The sequence below is a fragment of the Pungitius pungitius genome, chromosome 12 (assembly GCF_949316345.1).
Source record: "Pungitius pungitius chromosome 12, fPunPun2.1, whole genome shotgun sequence".
NCBI lineage: Eukaryota > Metazoa > Chordata > Actinopteri > Perciformes > Gasterosteidae > Pungitius > Pungitius pungitius.
The window spans coordinates 7,215,089-7,238,459 of NC_084911.1; the positions used below are offsets into that span (position 1 = coordinate 7,215,089).

The window sequence follows — 23,371 nt, forward strand, 5'->3', positions numbered from 1 at the left end:
AAGCTGCTTCGTCCTGAGAGGGCGGATGGGCCATGCAAAGAACGGAAAGATGTCAGCTCCCTCCACAAAAAAAGGGGCAATAAGACTGAATGGAGCAGTGACATGGAGCCAGCAGCAGAAACAGGCTCAATCCTCAGGGGAAGCTGTAACAGTCATGGATATAGTTTGATCAAATAATTTGAAACATGTTTAATCCAACTATTCCGTACCTACTAATCTCCCAGGATCTCTGCCTTGTGCTCACATCATTATGTAACAACATGTCAGTATTCGGTCCGTCCTGTCGGACCAACTTGAGAGGGATTCAGTGCAGCTGGTGGTCCTTCATGTAGTAACATAGAGGCTGGTTGGCCTTGACCAGTCTGATGGAAACCTTAATCACCAAAGGACTGGACACAGTTCAGCTGTCCTCATAAAACAAACAAGCCCTTCTCAAGTATCTCATGCTTTTTAATTCCGATGTTTCCCAAAGACTTTTGTATACTCTGATTTCCTCATTGCTTCACATTACATGAGTTTTGTTAATTTACATGGAGACCCTCTAAAGATCCCGATAGGGTAACCGCGGATGGAACAATAGTTCATCTCAAAAACATAAGAGTGACAGAGGAACGTTTAAGGAAAAAGAGACAGAAAAGAGGGCACCCGTGGTTGCATGCTGAGCCCTAGCGGACCCACGTAGGGCCTTGTTATGGCGGGATTGATGAATGTCTTTGTGTTAACTGATGTGGCTCACTCACCGATGCGCCTCCATTGCAACAAAGTGCAGCCCCCACACGGAGCCAAGTCCTCCTGTTACAGGGAGCCTGTGTTCAGAAGCCAACGACCAGCATATAGGTATCACTTTTGTTTCCTGGCTCGAAATGTATTTGTTAAGGCCAGAGGAGCCAGAGCCAGAAGGGTAAAGGTCAGCGGCATTAATAGACCAGCAGACTGCTGAGATACAGCATCGAGATTGCAAGGCTGTAAATGTATTCTTCCCCAACGAGAACCTGCAGGAAAACAATCTCAGACACAAACGTACAAGGTAAACGGTGAAGTGAATCATTAAACCAGCAGCCATGCATGATGGTCAGACACTATTTAGGTTAACGTGGGTGAGTCGTCCCCACTGGGAATGAATGTACAGATTATATTTCAGCAGGCGCGGGAACTGGAAAAACCCCAGAAACCTGTCCAACATATTGTACCTGCTGGAGACCCTCAGCTGTCGAGGATAGAGCCCAAATAAGTGTCAGCAGGTGTTTGAGAGAGAGAGAGAGAGAGAGAGAGAGTGTTTACGTGTTTGCATGTGTAAGGTTATTATAGTTCAAAAATCTGAAACTATAATTAAATGCAGGGAAAAAGGGGAAAACAAGCAAGTGAGACAATAGATAGTACAGATAATTTATTAGCTTCAAATGTATTAACAGCACAGATATATGAAGACTCAAAGTAAAGTATGTTTTCTCAGCCTCTGTTAAAGCAATATTTTGCACAAATGTTTTATTTTTGTCATTCCATTTAGTTGCTGCTCATTATGAAGAACCAAATTTGAATATGTTAAATGCAACAACTTTGCACAAACTCCCCAACATCAAGCAAGTACAACAACAAAATCACCCTGCTGGCATTTTAAAAACAATTGCAAGGCATTGAACGTATTAAAAACTCAGAAACCTCCCGAGGTATTAACAACGTTGTCTTTTGTTTGTTTGTTTCATGTTGGCTGACAGGTCCCAGGACGAATGGCATCAGGATCACCCCTCAGTGTCAGGTGAGCATCATTGCTTGCCCCCCCCCCCCCTGTGTGAAAAATCCTCCCCTGCCATCACTGACCGACTGACACAGCAGGTGTCTGCGCCACTGTCAGAGCCCCCATCAGAATGATGTCGTTTATTGAATCCCGTTGCACGCATGGATGGTGTCTTGTGTGGATTTCGTCATCAGTCACGTCATTTGAGGGGCAGGTGACGATGCCGATAACCGATAATGATGAACTTATTCCTGTGGCCCTCCCAGTCCGACGGGCTCCACCAGGCTTTAGAAAAAGTTTGCTGTCCGCACGTTCTGACCCACTTCCAGACTTGTTGAGGCCATAAGTCTTTTTGACTCAACTGGTGCAATTAGCGAGCGCCGTCGCTACAGCTCTATCTTTCCTATGCCGTCAAGATTTCTTGGAGGGAGCAAGAAATGGCGAGTGTGTGTGAGGCAGGATTGCATGACGTCTGTGATGATGGGATAAACCTGCGAGTGCTTCATTGTAGTCGTGTACTGAAGTTCAGTCCAGCTGTATTTGACTTCCTTCTACTTAATGTCTCCCGGCAATATAGATGACTTAGAAAGTTCTCCAACAGAGATTTCACTCTCTTTTTATCTGAAAAATATTATTTTCTGACCTCGCCGGCACATTCAAAACATGAATCTAGGCCAAACACATTGAGCCACAGCTATTTATAATGTTGCAGGTTGTGGATGTGCCCCACATAAGATGATGCTGGATAATTCTTCTGATAAAGTACCTTTTCTAAACGTGTTCAGCCAAGACTTTGTCCAGACTACACACACTTCCTCCTGAGAGATAAATAAGCCTGGGGTTATACATTTTAAATTGATGTGTTTATAATGTCTCTTAGTTCTCTAAGTACTGAGATGGAACCAGGGGGGTTTCTGAGCTTTTGAAGTTGGTAATAATAGCACAAATACCACACTGTGACTCGTGGAGTTCTTTCCATCTACGCTGACTACCGTAGCATGCAATAGGTCCGCTTCCCTTTATGTGTTTATTCAAACAAATGGCCGATTGTATTTAGCGCAAAACAAGATCACGCGTTTGACGTAATGTATATATTCATCCATCTGGTCTAAAGGTCAAGCGGACCGGCCTGCGTTTTAATAAGCCCGTTCAGGGGAATCTGCCAGAGAGACGTCATCGGCATCATTGACAGCAGCTCTGTGGCCAACGCTGGCTGTCAATTCCTTTCAAACAGCTCAGCCGGCACAAACCGAGCAAAGCGCGTCGTTCCCGGAGGTTCAGACGCCGAAAAAACAGCAGCAAAGGTCACTGCGGAAAAACTGCATTAGCTTTAACGTTGAGTAATCAAAATGCAATTTTTGATCAGAAAAGGGAGAGTCCTCATTCCCTCTCCAGGCCGGAGCTCCGTGGCGGTCTCATTGGCTAATGTGGAAAATGCCCCGAGGCAGCAACCACTTCCTGTGTAGAACCAAATCAAACCGGCTCACCGCCCCGCTGCGGACGCGTCAGATCGATAGAACCCTCGACTGCGTCTCATGCTGGCGGAACGCAGCCGTGGATGGAAACTAACTCAATTAGGCGCACGTCCACCTCTGGTACAACCGCGTGGATCACAACTCACTGCATTCTGTGCACACCGATGCAGAGGTGCTGGCTGTGTCATGCCGTGTTTTCTCATTCTTTTCAAAAACAAAGGACAAAGTGAGCATTGTTACACCGTATATATTTGAATTGATTTGCTCAAATCGCATCTGCTGATTGTAGACTTCGGCGTTGTGACACTTAGTGCAGAGTACACTTATTTTCCTTTTCTTTTTTTTTTAGATTGGGTGGAGAGACTTCTTTCCATCGCTGTCCCTGAAAATGACTTTGGGCGGAGGCGACTTGATATCGCATTGGGGTCTCTGTGGGCTTTTTCACAGGGCTGGATGGAGTCAGCCTTTTGAACTATAGTAAATGATTGTGTGAGCTCTGACGGCCAGCAGTCTGGAATTTGGGCCGCGGGTTCCAAATTAGAGGAGCACAGCTAAAACCGTAGAGCAGGTCTCCAGATGTCACACATTATGGGTCAAAATGCAAATCAGTGGAAACTTCTTGCACATCATTTAACTCGGGTAAACATAGAAGGGTTTCTAATGATTATAGTCTAATACTGTTTGTTTACAATAAAAAAAGAGTTCATTTTTAGTTTTTTTTTATTGAAAAAGGACCTAAACTGTTTTCAACAACTGCAATATTAATACACAGTATTTTCATAATAATTTACAAAAGATAATAAAAAAACTGTACAGTCTCTGGTTTGTGCAGGAAGGCAGGAAGACCCTTGTAGAAAAATGAAGAGCTAAGACAGGAGAAGTGTCAATTTGAGAACAGATGAAATGTTTTAATTCTAATTCCCTTTAGCAAAGAAGCAGTACAGCGTTCGGCTTTCACTGATCTAAGCGTAAATGTCTCACAAAAACAGTCAAGAAACATTTAAGGCCCTTTTTATGTAAGACTGAAGTCAAGTGCCGTTTCAGAAATAACAAATAACCACGGCCGCCACGTGCCAAGATCTGCAAGTGCGCCGACGTTAATCAAAGCAGACTACGTCAGAATCAACCATTGTAGGATAAAGTCTGGTTTCATATCAACACCAACTAACAGATGAGTGCCGGTTTTTGTTGCTTAAATACATGCACACATTTGGCTTTAAGTTATTAAAACAGTCTTTGCTGTTGTGTGGGGGGGGAAAATTCTCTGCAGAGGAAAAAAAGTACATTAAAGCTTTGGAAAACACATTGATAGAATCATGCTCGTCTACATCTAGAAATAACATTATAGTTTTTCAAAATAGATACTTTAAAAGACATAATACATTTTTGGCTCCAAGATTTCCCTCTAAACATACACTCACCGGCCACTTTATTAGGTACCCCATGCTAGTAACGGGTTGGACCCCCTTTTGCCTTCAGAACTGCCTCAATTCTTTGTGGCATAGATTCAACAAGGTGCTGGAAGCATTCCTCAGGGAGTTTGGTCCATATTGACATGATGGCATCACACAGTTGCCGCAGATTTGCGGGCTGCACATCCATGATGCGAATCTCCCGTTCCACCACATCCCAAAGATGCTCTATTGGATTGAGATCTGGTGATTGTGGAGCCCATTTGAGTACAGCGAACTCATTGTCATGTTCAAGAAACCAGTCTGAGATGATTCCAGCTTTATGACATGGCGCATTATCCTGCTGAAAGTAGCCATCAGAAGTTGGGTACATTGTGGTCATAAAGGAATGGACATGGTCAGCAACAATACTCAGGTAGGCTGTGGCGTTGCAACGATGCTCAATTGGTACCAAGGGGCCCAAAGAGTGCCAAGAAAATATTCCCCACACCATGACACCACCACCACCAGCCTGAACCGTTGATACAAGGCAGGATGGATCCATGCTTTCATGTTGTAGACGCCAAATTCTGACCCTACCATCCGAATGTCGCAGCAGAAATCGAGACTCATCAGACCAGGCAACGTTTTTCCAATCTTCTATTGTCCAATTTCGATGAGCTTGTGCAAATTGTAGCCTCAGTTTCCTGTTCTTAGCTGAAAGGAGTGGCACCCGGTGTGGTCTTCTGCTGCTGTAGCCCATCTGCCTCAAAGTTCGACGTACTGTGCGTTCAGAGATGCTCTTATGCCCACCTTGGTTGTAACGGGTGGTTATTTGAGTCACTGTTGCCCTTCTATCAGCTCGAACCAGTCTGGCCATTCTCCTCTGACCTCTGGCATCAACAAGGCATTTCCGCCCACAGAACTGCCGCTCACTGGATGTTTTTTCTTTTTCGGACCATTCTCTGTAAACCCTAGAGATGGTTGTGCGTGAAAATCCCAGTAGATTAGCAGTTTCTGAAATACACAGACCAGCCCTTCTGGCACCAACAATCATGCCACGTTCAAAGTCACTCAAATCACCTTTCTTCCCCATACTGATGCTCGGTTTGAACTGCAGGAGATTGTCTTGACAATGTCTACATGCCTAAATGCACTGAGTTGCCGCCATGTGATTGGCTGCTTAGAAATTAAGTGTTAACAAGCAGTTGGACAGGTGTACCTAATAAAGTGGCCGGTGAGTGTATAATATGTAACTTAGCAGCACTTATCGCCAACATTCATGACCTTGGCTCAGGGTTGAGCTCACTGTCACGTTCTTGTATTGCACATAAAACAATAAAGACCTGCAAGAAGTGGCAGTATTCTGCCCAGTGAAACCCCCCTTAATACCTCCTCCTCCTGTGACATTTATTGCAGTGTGTGCTCAGAGTGCCTACACACTGAGGACTGAGACTGTTTCTGTTAAGGCGCACGTTGCAAGAGATGCTAACTTGGGACGAGATGATAGCCCGGAGGAGCATATTGTCTTTTCCTGTGTCCAGCTAGGGGAGCAACACCAAGACCACCACATTGAGGAGGGCCGTAAATACACTTTGCTAAGAGACCAGCTCATTAACTAACGGTGACCTTTGTGCAGGAGGTTTGATGCTGTGGATGGTCTAACAAAACATGCTCAGACTTAAAATGACTAGAAATGCGTACATTTGGGTTGGTTTTTGATTTAGGTTCCCTTTTTATAGATGTATATTTAAATACTTTAGTCAGGTGTTGAGCGCTTAGCCCTTGCACTTGGATGCATTTTGCTGAACCTCCACTCTATTTTTCAAAAAATATTCTAAGAAGGGTAGACTGCACAGTGTGCGAGGGAAGGCACCCTGCCCATGTTACACGTGTAGCTCCATGCCACCACTCCGTTTGTCAGCGCTTTCACCATCACATACAGCGTGTGTGGAGTCTCATGGTGTCTTGTGCACAAGCGTCTGCATACAGAACTGCATCCTCAAATCGCAGCCTTTTACATACTGTCATGCATCATAAAGAACAGCCAATCAGGATCAGATTCATTTTTTTTCAACATACACCGTGGTAGTTGCCTTCTTTTTTTACATTTTTTTTTATACCTGCAGTCATATTTCAGATTCTGCTGTCAGCGGCCTTGTTTCCAAAGGCAAAGAGTCCAGGTTGCCTTCAGAGTCCGAAGCCACGTCTGTGCTTGTGCGCTCCAGCGCACCGACCTCGACGCCCCTCGCCTCCATGTTTTCCTCCACGTCAAACTCCTCCTCCTCCATCTCGACCTTTTCGAGAGCCACTTCGTTCTCGTAGCAAAAGGAGTTCCTCGAGCTGGACGCATCGGACTTCCTCTCGGCTAGTTCCCTGGCGCTGCAGTGGGGCGTGCTGGGAACCTCGTACGTGTTTTCAAAGCGAGAGTAGTCGACTTTGTAGTAGTTCTTCTCTTCGAAGAGCACCGGCTCGAAGCGGTAGCCCCACAGGATCTCGCTGCCCAGGTAGGAGCTGCGGCACTGAGTAGTCATGGCGGTGGCCTCCACCATGCCCTCCAGGATCACTACGATCTCGAACTCCGACGTCTCCAGCTCCTGTCTGCTCATCTCGTAGAAAGGGCTGTCCTCGTCGATCTCGTGCACGATGGTGATCGGCGACACCAGGAAGATTCTGTCGATTCCGCTGTCGAAGCCCACGTCGATGTCCATCTGGTCGAGGGGGATGAACTCCCCCTCGGCGGTGGTGCGGGTCTTGAGCAGCTGGGCCCTGACGTGGGCCTCCACCAGGTGACTCTTCCTGAGGTTCCCCACGCGCCACATCAGGCACAGTTTACCGTCCCTCATGGCCACCGTAGCGTAGTGGCTGAACACCAGGGTCTCGTTTCTCTTCTTGGGCTTGGCCATCTTGGCCATGACGGCACCGATGATGAAAGCGTCGATGATGCAGCCCACGATGCTCTGGAAGACGACCACGAAGACCGCCACGGGGCACTCCTCTGTCACGTAGCGATAGCCGTAGCCGATAGTGGTCTGTGTCTCCACCGAGAACAAGAAGGCAGCGGTGAAGCTGTCCACGTTGGAAACACAGATCTGAGTCTTGTTGTTCAAGTCCCCGTAACAGAGGGCCACCACCCAGAAGACAAAGCCAAAAAACAACCACGACAGCAGGAAAGAGAGGCAGAATATGAGCAGCATCCAGCGCCAGCGGACGTCCACGCAGGTGGTGAAGATATCGGCCAGGTACCGCTGGCCCTTCTCGCTCATGTTGATGAACTGCACGTTGCAGTGGCCGTCCTTCCTCACGAAGCGGTTCTGATGCTTGCGCTCCGTGTGCACCTTGCTGACGTTGCCGTTCCCGTAGCCATTCGGCACAGCGATGGTGGCCAGCTTCATGCCGTCTTCCTCCGAGGACACGATGCTGTACCGGTGGCTTCGCACACTCCCCATTGCTTCCGCCTGGGAGGGCTGGGCCGGTTCTGCTGTGGAAAACAGTCTAAGTTTTCGGTAGAAGCGTTGGAGAAACAGTTTCGAAAGATCTCGGGGACTCGTTCAAGTAGAAAATGTTGCCCACTCGATCCTGCAGCAACAGGAAGAGTGGAGGGCGGGCCGGTGGTTCTGCAGGCGCGCTGTGCTCCTTCGGCGAGGGCAGCTCACTCCTCTCTGACGGCTGCTTTGGACCTCATCCGTGAAATGGGCTGTGGGAGTTACACATGGAGAGGAAAAGAGTTTTAGAGGAATATGATGCAGTGCGCAGCTCACAGTTCAAGTATACACGCACATCAAGTATACAAACAGTGCGCGCAGATAGGTGACGATGCGGGATGAGTATTAATAAGGCAGGTGGAGCTGTCATATTAATCAAGGAACAAGTTCATGTTAATCCAGCAGCCGCGTGCAGATGTGTGTCATCACGGACATGTTGCATGCTTTTAGACTCGTTATTACATTAGTGCTATTTCATCTGGGTTATGAAGTGCACATTTTTTAGTTTCAGTGACACATGTAAATGAATAATGAATTCAGAGCCAAAGTTTTTATCACTGCGTCATGGGACAGAATTTAATGTACCTTGCAGCATTTCAGAGAGGATGGGTCGTTTTCTCTGAAACCCACGCTAACCTTGCCTCATATGTAATAGGGCAGCAAGGGCAGCTAAATTAGAAAAGCTATTGACCTGGTGTATGTGGCAGGAGAGGTCCATTAAAATGCAGCACCACAGGCTACAAAAGTCCATGGTCACCCAGATATGCTCTGCTAGTGCCAAAATAACTCCCTATCGCCACTTCTGATTCATCTAAGGGTCAATTGTGTCCAAATTAAAATATCCATCCAAGTCTAGGTGACATTTAAATAAATATTTAAATGTTTTTTTAAAATTAATTTAAATGTATTTATTTATTGCGCCACCTAATGTTGCGTGCATTAAACTAAAGTGATCAAAACTAATTTGGGGACAACATACGAAGAACAAGGTCACAAGTCGCCTGCGTCACCTTTGTTTTCTCAACTAATGATGTCACTGCCGGGGCCAGAAGAAATAGCAACATGTCATGCACACTATTGGGAATATGGGGCTCCATTTACTCATAGCTCAAATGGTGCCAAATAATTAGGTTCAGTAGATTCCCTGATTGTAGTTGTTTCTGGCCTTACTGTTTATTGGTTTAAATGAATTACTTACATTTTTGGTCTATCCAAGGAGCAAGCTGCCCAAGTCTTTTTTATCCAATTGTGGCACTCAGACAAGTGAAACACGAGACTGCACTAAAGCCTGCACACATTACACTATATGACTGGAGAGAAATTAAGAGGAAAACATCCATCAGAGGGGAGAGCACTCGAGGGATACTTTTATCCAATGCAGCCTGCAGCAAACAGTGCATACTTTTTGCACAGAGGTGACCCCCAAGTGTGAATTACATCTCTAGCTTCTGTGTTGATACGCATGTGATATATGAGCTCATTATAGCTCCCACTTTCCAACTCTGATTGCAGTTGGGATCTTGGTTACTGAGCTTATCTGCTCACTATATCACATGCTACTGCAGGTTGGTACATGGTGACAGACTGAGGCTTCCAGAGGCTGCACAATCTGAGATTGTTTGTTTTGCATGTGTTCTCAATTAGAGGGAACAGCTGAGGCAGATGGAAACCGGTTACATAAAGCTGCTCTATTTTGTTTTAACACCAATCAATATCTATGGCGAATCATTCAACAGACAGGATGTTTCCTTATACGCTTTTACGGGCACCAAGCGTTGTAGAATTTCAGTTCATTTATATGGTTTGGTAACTATAATATTGTAGTTGAACTAGAAAAAGATCACTCGCCATCGTTATTTATCGTTAGGCTACAGAATTTACTTTAAATTATAGATCGTCCAGTCCACATCCCGCACGCTGCAGTAAGAGAACAGTCTAAAAATGAAAATGGTAATCATCATAATTTCTCTGTATTTCAATGATTCTGATCACAGTACACGTTTTAGCAATTTTTTTTTTACAGTGACACTGTTCAGTAATTGCAGTGTAGCTCTATTACTCATTCCACACACCTCCCCCCTCCTCCCGCCCGCTTAATACACCTACCTGTTGGTTATAGCGGCGCAAGTCTGTCGTTTCCTTGTTGTAATACGTCCCATATGCGCCGCATACACCCACTGCAGCACTTTAATTTTTGCTTCTCTTTTATTATATTCACTTAGCTTCCCGTCTGTCACTGCGAATTTTGCCATAACCGTCTCCACCAATACTGAAGAAGATGTTTGTCACTGCAAAGGGAGCCTCAGTAGCGCGTGTGTTTGGCCCCGCCCCCCCGCTGCAGCGACGGCCAATAGAAACCTGTAGCGCTTGTTTGAGGTTCCGAGCCCAAATGGAAGGTGCGTCATTTGTCAGAGTGGGAGACGAGGAGAATGAAAACAAAACCCTCATTTTGAGGAGATAAGGAAACATGACGTTGGAACAAAAACCGTCTGTCAACGTGAGTGCGAAGTGCGCCTGGAGAATTTACCTGGTATATGCAATTTGTGAAACTACTCTATTGTTTTGGGCATTTTCTGTTAAATAACAAATCTGATACAGATACGTTCGTAGTACGCTTACCTCTGCTGTGAAATTGCACTCGGTGACCACAAGGTGGCAATGTAGGGCCACAGAGGAGAGAACAACATGCTCGCTGGCATCGAATTATGTGATTGACATAAGCCTTCTGTAATTGTTGGCATACTTTAATTACATGTACATGATAAGTATGTTAACATGTATGTATTTAATAGATTAACAATTAAATGGTATATTTGTAACTTTCATTTCTATAGAGAAATTAGGAATTGATTTTCAGTCGCCCAGCCAATCAGAGGTGGTTGGCGTAGGAGGCCGCGTTCTGAGAGGTGGGGGGGTCAGGGCAGAGCGACCAACAGACAGTCCAGTGCAAAATTTGTAAATTGAGTACACTCTGTTAATGTACTGTTGAACGTCCAAGTTAAGAGGCGCGGGAGTTTTATTTAATAGTCTGAGTCGTTAAAATGTGAACATGAGCCGGTTGTCGAAGATGAAGTATGGACTCCTGCTAATCAGCTAACGTTAACACGGAGTAAAGACTCTTAGTGCATATATGAAACGCCTTTTTTCTAGTGTCTAGGTACTGATAAATGTAATGATATGTATAATTATTTGTCATTTATGTGCCTTTCTGCTTAGAGTGTGATGGATGCTGTCATTGACCACCCCTCCGCCAGGCTGCTCACAACAGAACAACGAGTACAGATAATGAGTCAGTCCTTGTTCAGTTTAACAAGTTATGAACCATATTTTTATTGCATTCAATCATTAACATTCAATGTGCTGCAAACCGCATATAAATATATTTACAGAGGTACATCTTTTCATATTGTGCATCACAAGGACACCTCGTGCTGCTCTACAAAAAGGTTTGCTGCCCCACTTGCTCGGTGATCGTCATCCTCTCGCCTGCTGCAAAGAGCCGACGGTGGGGCCGCCTGTCCTCTGCGGGACGTCCTCTACGGTGAAACTCCTCCGCGCTGAGCCGGGGCACCGGCACCCACGCGGTCGCATTGAACAAAGCGTAGTCCACCATGTAGTGCCCTCGGGTCACTTTCAACATCTCCTGGAAGCGCTGGCCCCAGCGGATGTCTGCTGGTGTGTACGAGGTGCGCGTCTGGTGGAGCATGCCCGTGGAGTCGCCGGTGTAGGTGAACGACACCACCAGCTCAAAGTCGTCCCCCGGCGTGCCGGCGGGGCCCAGGCTGTAGAGGGGACTGCCGGGCTCCAGCTTGTGGACGACGGTGGCGGGCGTGGCCAGCACGATGTCTTTGTCCTGGATGCGCAGCTCCTGGTACGACATCGCGAAGGACCCCTGTGGCCCCTTCACGGGGCGGACCAACATGGCCTTGGCGACACCTTCCAGGATGTGGTTTCCCCGGAAGTCTCCGAGTCGCCACGACAGACAAAGGCTGCCGTCCCGCAGGTTGACCACGGCACAGCGGCTGAAGCCCACCGTCTGAGCCCTTTTACGCGCGCATGCCATTTTGGTGACCATGACGCCGATGGCGACGGTGTCGAGGAGGCAGCTGAACAGATCATGGCACGTCACCACGACAATGGCTCCGACGCAGTTCTCGGTCATCCCCCTGAAGCCAAAGCCGATGGTCGCCTGGGTCTCCATGGAGAACAAGAAGGCTCCGGTAAAGCCGCGCACGTTTTCCACGCACGGCGCGCTGTCCACATCGCCGACGTCGCCGTGCACGAACGCGATGAGCCAATAACAGAGACCGAAAAATAGCCAAGAGAGGATGTAGGAGAGGAAAAAGATGAGGAACATCACCCTCCAGCGGATTTCCACTAGGGTAGTGAAGATGTCCATCAGGTACGGGCTCCAATCCCCGGGGGCCTTCTGGAAAACCACGGGGAACTTTCCATCCTGCTGCATGTAACGCAGCCGGCGGCCCTCGCTTTTCGGGCCCATTGTGTGCACCGTGGTGCAGGAGGTGTCGACGGCGGCCTGCTCGCCGCGCTCCACCCTCATTTCGAACAGGGCCGACCCTTCAGCGTCCTGTACAGTGGAAAGGTCGGGGAGAGGTGCGGATGGCATGTAAGGACGACAGTAGCCGTGGCACGGGCAGCAGTGACAGTATTTTACTCATTAAAGTGAAATGTAAAAAGGCTATTAGCTTTGTTTGTGGAGGCAAGCCTTCATGTTTGGGGAAGCAGCCAAGGTCACAGGATTAGTGATTAGGGCGTGAAAAACTCGCTGGTTGATCATTTACCTCAGGTTTCTTTGTAGTTTGTATGGACACTGCTTTTGTGCTAAAAGCTTCATATTAACTCTGCATTATGACCATGTATATTATTTCTGTGTGGACCAGTTTGACGTTAGTAATGAGAATTTGAGTTCATGCAATATTTACACGTGTCACTCAAAGGAGGACGTGTGAACTCAGTCATAGAAGCTATTAAGACAAACTGAAATGTGGGTCAAAATTCGACGCCACACAAACCCAGCATCATCGTATGAAATGCCAACCCAGTATGTTGCGGGCGAAGGTCGCGGTAACTGAACATTATCTGTGATATTAGCGGCGCTAGAAAAGTCTGAAGGCTGTTTGTCACGTAATAAATAAACGGTCGAATCGCATCCGTGTCTGTCTGCACAATAAGACCCTGCAAACGTGTTCCTTTATTGATCTTCTTCATTAACAGGAAACGGCATTGGACACCTAACGAGACGGACTGTGTTTCTACGATTAAGGGACATTTGGAATTCATTAGAAGTATGGCGCTGTCTTTCTGTGGGATAATTAAAATAGTTTCTTTGTACTCCTGCTGGTTTCCTACATTACCAACCCTAGCTTTAAGTAGTGTTGGGAATTGACAGCAAATGCAAAAAATGAAAGACGCGATTTTTGAGGCTTTGAGTCATTGAAATCTATTTTCCACAGTTCCTTCAAAATGTTAAAACAAACTACTAGCTACAGGCAGCAGGCTTTGGCACTAGAACTCAATTTTCAGTATCCACAAAAGTGAATTATGTTCATTAAAAATGTTCATAGGATTCAATGTTTATTAAGTCCTAAGAATGCACATACATTGACTCTCTAATTCCGCCATGATCATCCTCCAAACACCCCTGACAGCGCTCATTGTCAAATGTTCTCAAACGTCAAACTTTAACCGCCTGCTTCTGTGTATCACATAAAATGCATCAAGGCCAGGACATTGTTATCGCTTTCTTATGGTGTACTGCAGTGATCTGGCAGCCGCTTGAGTCGTTTATCTTTGACTCGCTCACTGATCAATACGTCTTTTTAAGCCGTGCCCCTTTTTTAGAAAAACTTTTATAAACTTTTTACTGTTTAATAAAGTCAGCGGGGAACATATGCGATCAACGATAATCGAAATCCAGTTTTACTGTGGGCTTAACTGGGTTGTTAAAAAAGATAGAAACAATAGACTGAATCAGATATTTATCAGTAACACTTTCTGTATGTAGGGGAGAGCTATACCTAAAATGCCTTAATATGTGCATGTGTATAATCGTAGTTATAAGCCCTTGTAAGTGTATAATGCTTTAAATACACCTAAATCATTTGATGTCAAGTCACCTAGCACCTAACAACAAAGTGTGACCTATGTTTCTTTGCATTGACGGACAGTGCCTCAGTAATGTTGTGGCAGGTGGTGTGCAGGTTTTGAGGGAGGAAAATGCAGGTTACCACGGTTACCAAGTAAACGTGCACTTAAAGCTGGTTGAGTTCTTCATGAGTGGCTGAGCTCAGTTGACTTCCACCCGGCAATCGCTAAGTCCACAGGACGATAACCGGCTTCAGGGCCAATCAAGGCCGACATGCAGAGTTACGCAGCTACAATGAGCAATTAGCAGCAATGGCTTAAGTTGCTGCAACAGTTGATAGTGGTCCTTCCTTTGTTTGTATGCACGCACTATGTGAGTATGTTTCAGAGACCCAGAGTCTCCGAGGTGTTTTGAACTAATGAGCTTCAGTCTGAAATACATTTTATGATTCCTGCCGATATACTGGATGTTTTATTTAAATCTATTTTGTATGTTTTATTAGGTTATATGCTCAAAATAGTTAATAAATCTAGTTGATCAAACATCAAGCAATATGTGAAAAGCAAAAAACACTTTTTTATATATTTAATGATGTATGCTTTTTTCCCAACAATACTTGTAAGAATTGTTAATAAGAGTTAATATTAATATTCTATTACGCAACTGGCTTGACTCTGTTATTATCTTGGAGTGTATTCCCTGCATATCCTATCATTTTTCCCAACTTGTCTTTACATTTATCGTATTAAACTATTTCGACACATTTTCTACCTCCATAAGCGTTGATAGAAAAACAAAGTTAATTTGTTTCCTCTACACAGACACTTTACACATATATGTCAGACACGGAATCTTCAAGAATTCAACTTACTTGCAGGAGGAATTATAATTTTCTTCTCAGGTGTCTCAGAGGCCAGCGGATCAAACGGAGTGTTGCCTCAGTGAAGAAACCTCGGAGTTGTGTTTGGGGCCGTCCTCGTCCTCCGGTAAAGTTCCATTTTGTCTTAATATCACAGCAATCACTTCCCTCTCAATCCCATTGGACAATCAGGATTTATGACTTATGGAATATTTTCAGACCACTGATTTGCTTCTGGGTGGCGAAGTAGGAAATTGCGTAATTTGGTCAGGCAAAAAAAACGAAATTAAAGGCAGAGAAATGTTGATGATGTATAGATAATTTGCAGCTATGCATATCTCAATCATTACTCTTTCTATAATTCATTAGACAGAAAGTTAACCTTCAGTCTATTGGGATTTGCTTTGTCTCAGTTGTCCAGAGTTTGTTCCCGATAAGACAAGAGCTTTCAATTCAGCCGCGCAAGGTCACATTTAACTTTCAAACCATCTTTATTACAGTCACAAAGAGGTCAACCACATCAAAACACCTCGTTGTGTTTTTAAAAATAAAATTTGACACCCCCCCAATTACATTGTAACACCTGGGTGATTTACCACACATTATTAGTTTAAGATGTGTGAAGGCAGAGATAAGAGACATTCCACTGAGAGATAGCCTGGAATGACACCAGCCAGTGTGCCATTTTCAGGCAGTGACTATAAAACCAGAGTGAACAGGGAACAGTATCACTTCCTCATGCAGTACATCATTGTTTGTCCCCATTAAGAATGAAACGGGACAGGAGAGAGATGTATTAATGCATTATTGATCTTGTATGTATATATATACTGTATATATATATATATATATATATATATATATATATAGTTGTAACCCTGTGGAAAAAATGTTGTTTTATATCTAGCTGCCTCGAAACTCAAAATTATGATATTTTTGCATGATTTTCTCTAACACAAGCTTGGAGCTGATTTTTTAAAAGTATGAGGCTATTAACACAAAATAAACAAAAAATTACACTGATTCAATTCAAAATACATTTGTGATAATAAAGCAAAATAATACCATAATACATCAAGGTTGTAAAGTGACATAATGACTAGACACACAAATCAAACTACGACCACTACTATTACTATAACGTCGGAGCATTCATCGGAGAACAACAATTGAAAAAAATGTTACATATTCTTCTCATTTTTTGGGGTTAAACTCTATAATTGAATAAGACAACCGCATCATATAGCTGCAATATAAAATGAATGACACTTCTAATTACTTATACAGATTGTAAAGAGCTTGTGGGCCATCTTGTCAAAACTATTGAAATTGAATGAAAGACAAACACCTGAAACCCTCCTGCAGCTGTAAAAACACGTGTGTGTATAATGGCTGTGACGCGTCCATGACTGGGAGACATTCATGTCAACTCCGGGCCTCTATTATTGCCGGGCCTCCAGGTGAGCGTCTTGCATGACAACCGCAGACTCATTATAACGCAGAATAGCACGACGAGCCATAATGCGAATGTCAGTGTCTGCTGACGGGTGAACACAGAGCCAGACTGCTGCACTTGTGTTGCGACTGTTTACACAGGATCATTCTCACTATTGTCGTGCGGTGTGCCAAGTTGGGCTGTAATTACCTGACCAAACATTCACAGTTGGGCCTATTTAAACGTCCTGTTAGGGGCCCTGGAGGGAGGAACACAGCAGGAAGTCACTCTGCTGCAGTTTTCAGCCTCGTGCGAGATGTTGAGATTTCTAAGCCACACTTTTTGGAAGGCTGTCGTCTTAATGGCTTTCCTAACAGGTGAGTGTGATGTGCGTCACTGAATGTTGTTTGGAGAAGTAGAATGACTGAAGAACTTAAAGACTCATGCAGCAGTTTTTCTTCACCTGTGATTTCAGGATGTGGACATGCTCTATGCACAACTCGCCGATGTCTGGCTCAAATGTTGATGGATAAAGAATATCTATCTCAGCCACAAACTGAAAACTGCACCTTACAGATTTTTGTGAGATTCCTTGAGTACCAGACTGTGGAAGTTGTAAGTATTGTTTTCACCAGACGGTTACCTGAGTAACATTTCAAGACAATGGGATGTCATTTCTAACAGCAATCCAATATAGATGACACTTTGCTTAACCCCATTTATTGCCTCTTTTTTTTTAACAGGACACAAAGAGTCTCGTCTTAATAAGTCGTCTGCTAGCCTCCATTGTAAGATACCAAGAAATGGACAATAGCTATCAAAGGGTCTGTTTCAGTCACAGTAACTCTGATTTGAAACCACAGGAGTGGACGGATCCTGATTTGGCGTGGAACGCGTCACTTTACCAACATGATGAAGTCATCCTGCCAGTGGATAAAATCTGGGTCCCAGAGCTCCATGTCACCAACGGGTGAGTCCCGAAACAGAATCCAGCTATCGCCGCAAATTCACCTCATAGACTTCCAAATATTCATTTCCCACCCGTCTCCTCGTTTCCAGAATAACAACCGAAATGTCTCACGCCTCCCCTGATCTGCTGGCTTACAGTAATGGCACAGTGATGCACGATGTGATCATAAACGCACAGGTGATCTGTAAAGTCAACCTGTTCAACTATCCCTTTGCCAGCGATAAATGTCCCGTTGCCATCCAAGGCTGGTCGGGGAGGACGGGTGAGCTCAGCAACTCGCCCACAAACATGATACAGCATTTGATTGAGGTTTGAGGGCAGATTGGGTGTCAACTCATGACGTCTTAATTTGCGTGGTTTAATTATGTCACCCCATTGTTAAATCTGAAGAAGATATTGATCCATTCAACAAACTGTTGGCGGGCATGTTGCATCATGGGTAATGTCATTGCCATGCTTGTATGCACGCACAACATTTTTTTTTCCACTTTTGAACTGCCCATGACACAGTTCTCTGTAAGTGAAGTCCAAAATGATAATATTTTTGCATGATTTTCTCTAAAACAAGCTTAGCTGGCTATGGAGCTGACTTTATGTATGAGTTCGATTATTAACACAAAATCAACAGAAAATTACACTGATTCAATTAAAAAAACATCTGATAAGTAAGTGAAGTCCATTTTTTTAAAGAAGCCGTTTCATTCAGGATGTGGCACGCATCTGGTATTCGATCAATTAAAGCCGATTTTGGGGTCCAGTGGAGATTGGAGTACTGACAATGCAACCCTCCAGAGACAGAGAAGTGACCGCAATTACATCCTGGTAAGTTTGTGAGCCTGTAGAATAGTCATTTATACATGAGGTAACGTTTCACCAAATGCTTCCAGGAGTGGTAACAAAGAAACAAAACAGTTTGGATTGGCTGTTACAACTGAACGAGCAGGCGACAAATCAATAGTCAATCGACAGAAAAGCAATCTGCACTCATCAAACATTTCTTCATTGTTGTGATGTAGCTTTTATTTGTATGTGGTAGACATAACGTCTTCAAGCCAGGAGTTCTGAAACCAATTGAAAAGCAGTTTTCACATTATTGCACCGGTGAACTCTGTCCTCTCAGGTGTCGTTGAGCGTCAAAAGTACCGGACCCTTCATGACGTTGGTGCTGCCCAGCATTCTGATCATCATAGCCGACGTGGCCAGCTTCGCTCTGCCGCTGGGAGGTGAACGCAACGGTTTCAAGGTCACTCTGGTGCTGAGCTTCACCATGTTCCTCATCATCCTCAACGACGAGCTCCCGGGAGACGGCGAGTGCAGGCCCATCATCCGTCAGTCCACGGCCTCGCCGCAGACAATTCAGCCCGACGAGACACCCCCCAAAACGGCGTCCCTCACCGCCTCTCCGTGTGTCCTGCAGGTCTCTACTTCTGCAGCTGTCTGGTCATCCTGGTGGTCAGCATGTTGTGGTCCATGGTGATGACGCGGGTGTTCGCGGAGGGCCGCATCGTTTTATTCCGGCGCTCCAAACGGCCGGCGTCGGGGAACGTGGGAGGCGGGAACGTGGGAGGCGGGAAGGCGGGAGGCGGGAAGGCGACGAAAGACGAGGGTGAGAAAGACTCGACTGTTACTAAGCACAATAAACCGTAGAACTAGAAGACTGGAAAGAGAGGAGAGAGTATGACCTGCTCCGATCGCGGATTTGTTTCCCGCAGGAGTCAAAGCTGAGGTTGGCGTGGACGGCGGCGTGAAGGACGACGGTCAGATGCTCAGAAAGGTGGTCAACTTCCTGGAAGCTCTCGATGCAAAGACCCAGGAAAGTTACAGAAATCAGATGTTTGCCAGCAATCTGGACCACAAATTCTTTGTTTTCTACTTAGTTGCTAGCAGTGTGTACCTTATTGCCATGAATGTGGTGATGGCTGTATATCCGTGTTCACTAGACCATTTTCAGTTTTGGTACAATTAAAAGACGGTCACTATGGAAACGGCTTAACTGAGCTGTTCAGATTGCGACATGCTAATCTCAGCTCATATCTGCTACTTTTGCTGCATGTGTTTGACCTTACTGTCTTTGTATTCTATCAAATATTTTAGTGCTCAGTTTACTTTTGGGTGTCCTAAAAAGATGTGTTTATGCATAGTTCTTAAAATCAAACCACTACAGGAGTTTCTTACTCATGAGTCATTTTCTGTGTCATGATTTATGAGAGTCGTTTTAGCGGTGTATTGCATAGAGTTGTATTGTGTTTATAGGGTCATGGTTTTGGTTTGTTTTGCACATAAAAAAATACATAAATATATAAATCAAGCAAGCGAAATAATTGCCTCTTTTATGTCTTGGAAATAATGATTTGTATTTGATAGCGATGAAGCAACATTTGTTGGTCCTTGAATGCTTCCTTTACAATTTTAAAACGGGAACATCTGGACACATGACGCATGGCCTGGATGGGCTAATGTTCTGTTACCACCTAGTGGTGAAATCATTTACTGCACACAAGTCACCTGCTGCACTGCATTACTTTAGACTTGACCAATTTTCAGAAAGCAATCAAGTTGTCAAAGGCTGTTCATGGACAGATACATTTCAGCAGGGGAATACATCATGATTGAAGGACCAGATAATTATTACCAGATGATAGGGATTTTATTTTATTTTTTTGTAAAAAATATCAATTCAAGAAGCCCAGGGTAAATCCCCGTTTTTATGTAGAATCAGACCAAGTGGCATTTGTAAGAATACAAACTTCTCCTTTCCATATTCCAATGTTTTTCACAATATTTTTTGTTAGATAAAGTAAAAAGCTGCAGTAGAACTTTGAAGGCCCACATTGGTAGTTTAAATAGCACAATAAGGTAACCCTATATACATTTATTGCTCCCCCAAAGCCCTTTTTACAACAGCATACAGTACAGTCAAAGATGCTGAGCAATTACAAGTTACAAAAATTGAATATAAAAAAAGATTTGTTTTTCATTTTAACAACAAAACCCTGACATGATCAAAACATGACCTCTTTAGCTCCCATTTGTGAATCCATGAAAGCCTGCCAGGGACTGTGCCCGTTTTGAGGTAAACTCATTTTATCATTAAGGGTTTACATTTCAACCTTGCATCATTAAAAATGATAACTGTGCTCCGACTTTAAAATCTATTATAAATGACAACCTTAAGCATTAATAGAAAGTTTGGTAACTGAATTTATAAGTCAATGATTTCATAGAAAATAAACAAATATACAAAAATCTGTTGTATCATAAACATTAACCCCCTTAGAAGAAAACAAACATGAAGAAGATATCACACGTCCATCACGACGCAGATGGTCCCTCGCTAGACCTCTGGAGTTTCAAGCTTCCGCTGTCTTCTTCATTGCCTTTTGTGAACAGAAAAAATGCAAATGAAGCTGCATCATGGCCTTTCAGCAAGAAGATTACGTATTTTACGCTTCACGTACCTGTTTAAAAATCTGGACACCAAGGTAGTTCTTTGCCATGTTCCTCAGGTCTGTCTGTCCACCGAACTTACATCTGACGTAGCCGTACAAGTTTGCCCATTGTAAAACCAAGCCCATGATTACTACAGCCTGCGGGGCGAAAATGACCCAACAGGAACCAACATTAAGCAACTTATAAGGACGGGAATTAAATCAGCGTTCACTTTGGACAGCAGTGGACTGACCAGCCATTTCATCTTGAAAGAGAAGATGGTGCTGAACACAAAAATGATCCAGAAGACGGGGCACACGATGAGTCCGAGCCAGAAGATCTTCGACTCGGCACTGGATGTCGTGTTCGGACTTTGTGCCTGCGAAGAGAAGGAAACAAGAGTTTTGTTTGACGCCACTCTACAAAACCCCATATAGTGTTTTAAAACGGTTATATTTCTTGGAAATCCCTGTCCGATGTCCATATGGTGACGTGGGATAGAAAACGGAGGACAATGCAGCAGTTCTAGGTTACACAATGTTCTTCAACGGTCTAATAAGGTCATGCAGATACATTACACTGTAAAACAAAACGGCTACACACACTCAGGAATCCCGTGACCTCCGACAATGAAGATCCTTCTTTTTACTTGTGATTACTTCCCACAGAGCTGCAGTTGCTTGCTGGCTGGCACTACTCAAACTAAATTATATTCATAAAAAAAAAAGAGAAAAAGAAACGTCTTCCTCTGCTGTTCCACGTGAGAAACCTTTCCATCGGATCACCGTCCAATTACCTTCCTGGACTCAAACACCCAGTGGCTCTTTCCATCTTTATCCACTTGATTCCACCACCGAAGGCCCACCAACAACCTGCCAGACACATTCTGATAGGGGGAAAAAAAAACATGTACTTTGATTTGTTCACAACCCTCTATTAACAGCATACAAATAATTACACATGTCCAAATATTCACAAAGCAACGCCAGAATTAAGGGAAAGGGAGATTCAAAAACAAAAAAATGATTAATAATGAGTGTATTGGACACTTTTTGTTAAAATATGTCCTTGTGAACTAAATATAGTTGGTGTTGGGACAAAAGAAGCCATCGGAGTGTTTCAGCTTAGAATTTGGGGAATCACTTTTATTGAAAGACGAATGTCTAAATAAAGTGGGTTTTGGACCTGGTTAAATATGCTCTAAACGTGAAAGGTGTGAGAGAAAGTGGCTCAGGAATCTGGACTCTGTAGATTCAGTTTACATAACTGTACAAAACTGAAGCACGATATGGAATGATTTATTTCCACATCTAAACGATCCACCTGAGCTGCTCACCTTCACGGTCCAGAAGTCACATGACAGCAGGAGGATGATGGTGACCATGCAGGCGATGAACTGGCTGCTGAAAAAGTCACACAGCAAGTAGACCAAGATGGCACTTGTTCGGAAGAAGAGGTGGAAGAAAGAGACCAGCGGATGCCTGAAACGCAGGTTGTTGTTGTTTTTTTTAAATAATAAAACGTTTGTTAAGAACAGGACAGTCACTTAGGTAAGAGCATCTCACCTAATGTTGGACTTTCTAGCTCCTACGTTGCCGTCATCTTCACCAAAAAGAGGCGCGTCTTGCGAGTCCTGTTAACGTACAAAAACATAAACTGTTTTCACGGCTTGGTTCCTCGTTTAAATCAACAGCCTCGAGTTCTTGCGCCAGAAATATTGATTGAGATGAGTTACACCAGGTTAAAAAAAAACACAGTACTGTTTCTGAGTGGTCACAAAAGGGAAAATTAGGAGCGATCACCTGTCTCATCATTGTTGAAACTCTGGACGTACTTCCTGGTGACGTGGTGGTAAACAAACCCTTATGCTAAGGACCCAAAAAAGAAGGCTGGCTTTAAATGTGCCTGACTCAAAGGTAACTTCAAAACGCCAGTGGAAGTAAATAGCAATATCTTCTTCTATAGTATGTATATAGAAAACTACAGGCCATTATTTTAGTGTATATATATGTGGTTTTATTGCTTGGTTTTCACGCTTATAACATCTTTCAAAAGCTATTGGAAATGCTTGTTTAAACTCTTTCCGTAGGTTTTAATTACATTTGAGTCTTTGAGGTGTTTTGTGCACCTAGTGGCCACTATTTCAACCAAATTAAACTTAATCAACTTGGATGGTTAAATATGTTTAATTTAATTAAATTTTTATTCAAACAGTATAACATAGAAGGAAGTCCAAAATCCATGTTTAGATTTTCACAAATCTATAAGCTGCAAAAAAAACATTTTAACACAGTATACAGTAGATTCAGAGACTCCACTAAAGGGCTGAAACCAACAACAACAATTATTATTATTTTATTGATTAAATCGATTAATGAGAACATTTAAATCAGACCCCAGCTACACATTTTAGTCATAATGAATTAAATTAATGAGACGATAATTTCCTTTAACCAAATTACTGATTGACTTGTCTTTTTTTGTAC

General features: G+C 43.9%; 4 protein-coding genes across 4 annotated transcripts; 1 reads left to right on the plus strand and 3 right to left on the minus strand.

Annotated features, from left to right (window-relative positions):
* Positions 1–3,912: 3,912 nt before the first annotated feature.
* Positions 3,913–10,353, minus strand: LOC119221043 (inward rectifier potassium channel 2-like). Its single transcript, XM_037477451.2, has 2 exons — positions 10,193–10,353; positions 3,913–8,298 (listed from the first exon to the last, which is right to left on the minus strand). The coding sequence occupies exon 2, from the start codon at positions 8,048–8,050 to the stop codon at positions 6,731–6,733; it is 1,320 nt and encodes a 439-aa protein (XP_037333348.2). The 5' UTR covers positions 8,051–8,298; positions 10,193–10,353; the 3' UTR covers positions 3,913–6,730.
* A 1,169-nt stretch (positions 10,354–11,522) lies between these two features.
* LOC119220581 (inward rectifier potassium channel 16-like) lies at positions 11,523–15,263 on the minus strand. The gene is made up of 2 exons (XM_037476682.2): positions 15,064–15,263; positions 11,523–12,674 (listed from the first exon to the last, which is right to left on the minus strand). Exon 2 carries the CDS (start codon positions 12,645–12,647, stop codon positions 11,523–11,525), a length of 1,125 nt encoding a protein of 374 aa, XP_037332579.2. The 5' UTR covers positions 12,648–12,674; positions 15,064–15,263.
* A 1,737-nt stretch (positions 15,264–17,000) lies between these two features.
* On the plus strand, positions 17,001–19,422 carry LOC119220582 (5-hydroxytryptamine receptor 3A-like). Its single transcript, XM_037476684.2, has 8 exons — positions 17,001–17,101; positions 17,230–17,274; positions 17,350–17,456; positions 17,546–17,718; positions 18,163–18,278; positions 18,577–18,784; positions 18,874–19,062; positions 19,169–19,422. The coding sequence occupies exons 1-8, from the start codon at positions 17,006–17,008 to the stop codon at positions 19,420–19,422; spliced, it is 1,188 nt and encodes a 395-aa protein (XP_037332581.2). The 5' UTR covers positions 17,001–17,005.
* Positions 19,423–20,308: 886 nt separating this feature from the next.
* zgc:112148 (uncharacterized protein LOC550424 homolog) lies at positions 20,309–22,794 on the minus strand. Its single transcript, XM_037476685.2, has 7 exons — positions 22,688–22,794; positions 22,451–22,518; positions 22,222–22,366; positions 21,682–21,771; positions 21,139–21,264; positions 20,915–21,043; positions 20,309–20,833 (listed from the first exon to the last, which is right to left on the minus strand). The coding sequence occupies exons 1-7, from the start codon at positions 22,697–22,699 to the stop codon at positions 20,807–20,809; spliced, it is 597 nt and encodes a 198-aa protein (XP_037332582.1). The 5' UTR covers positions 22,700–22,794; the 3' UTR covers positions 20,309–20,806.
* Positions 22,795–23,371: the final 577 nt, after the last annotated feature.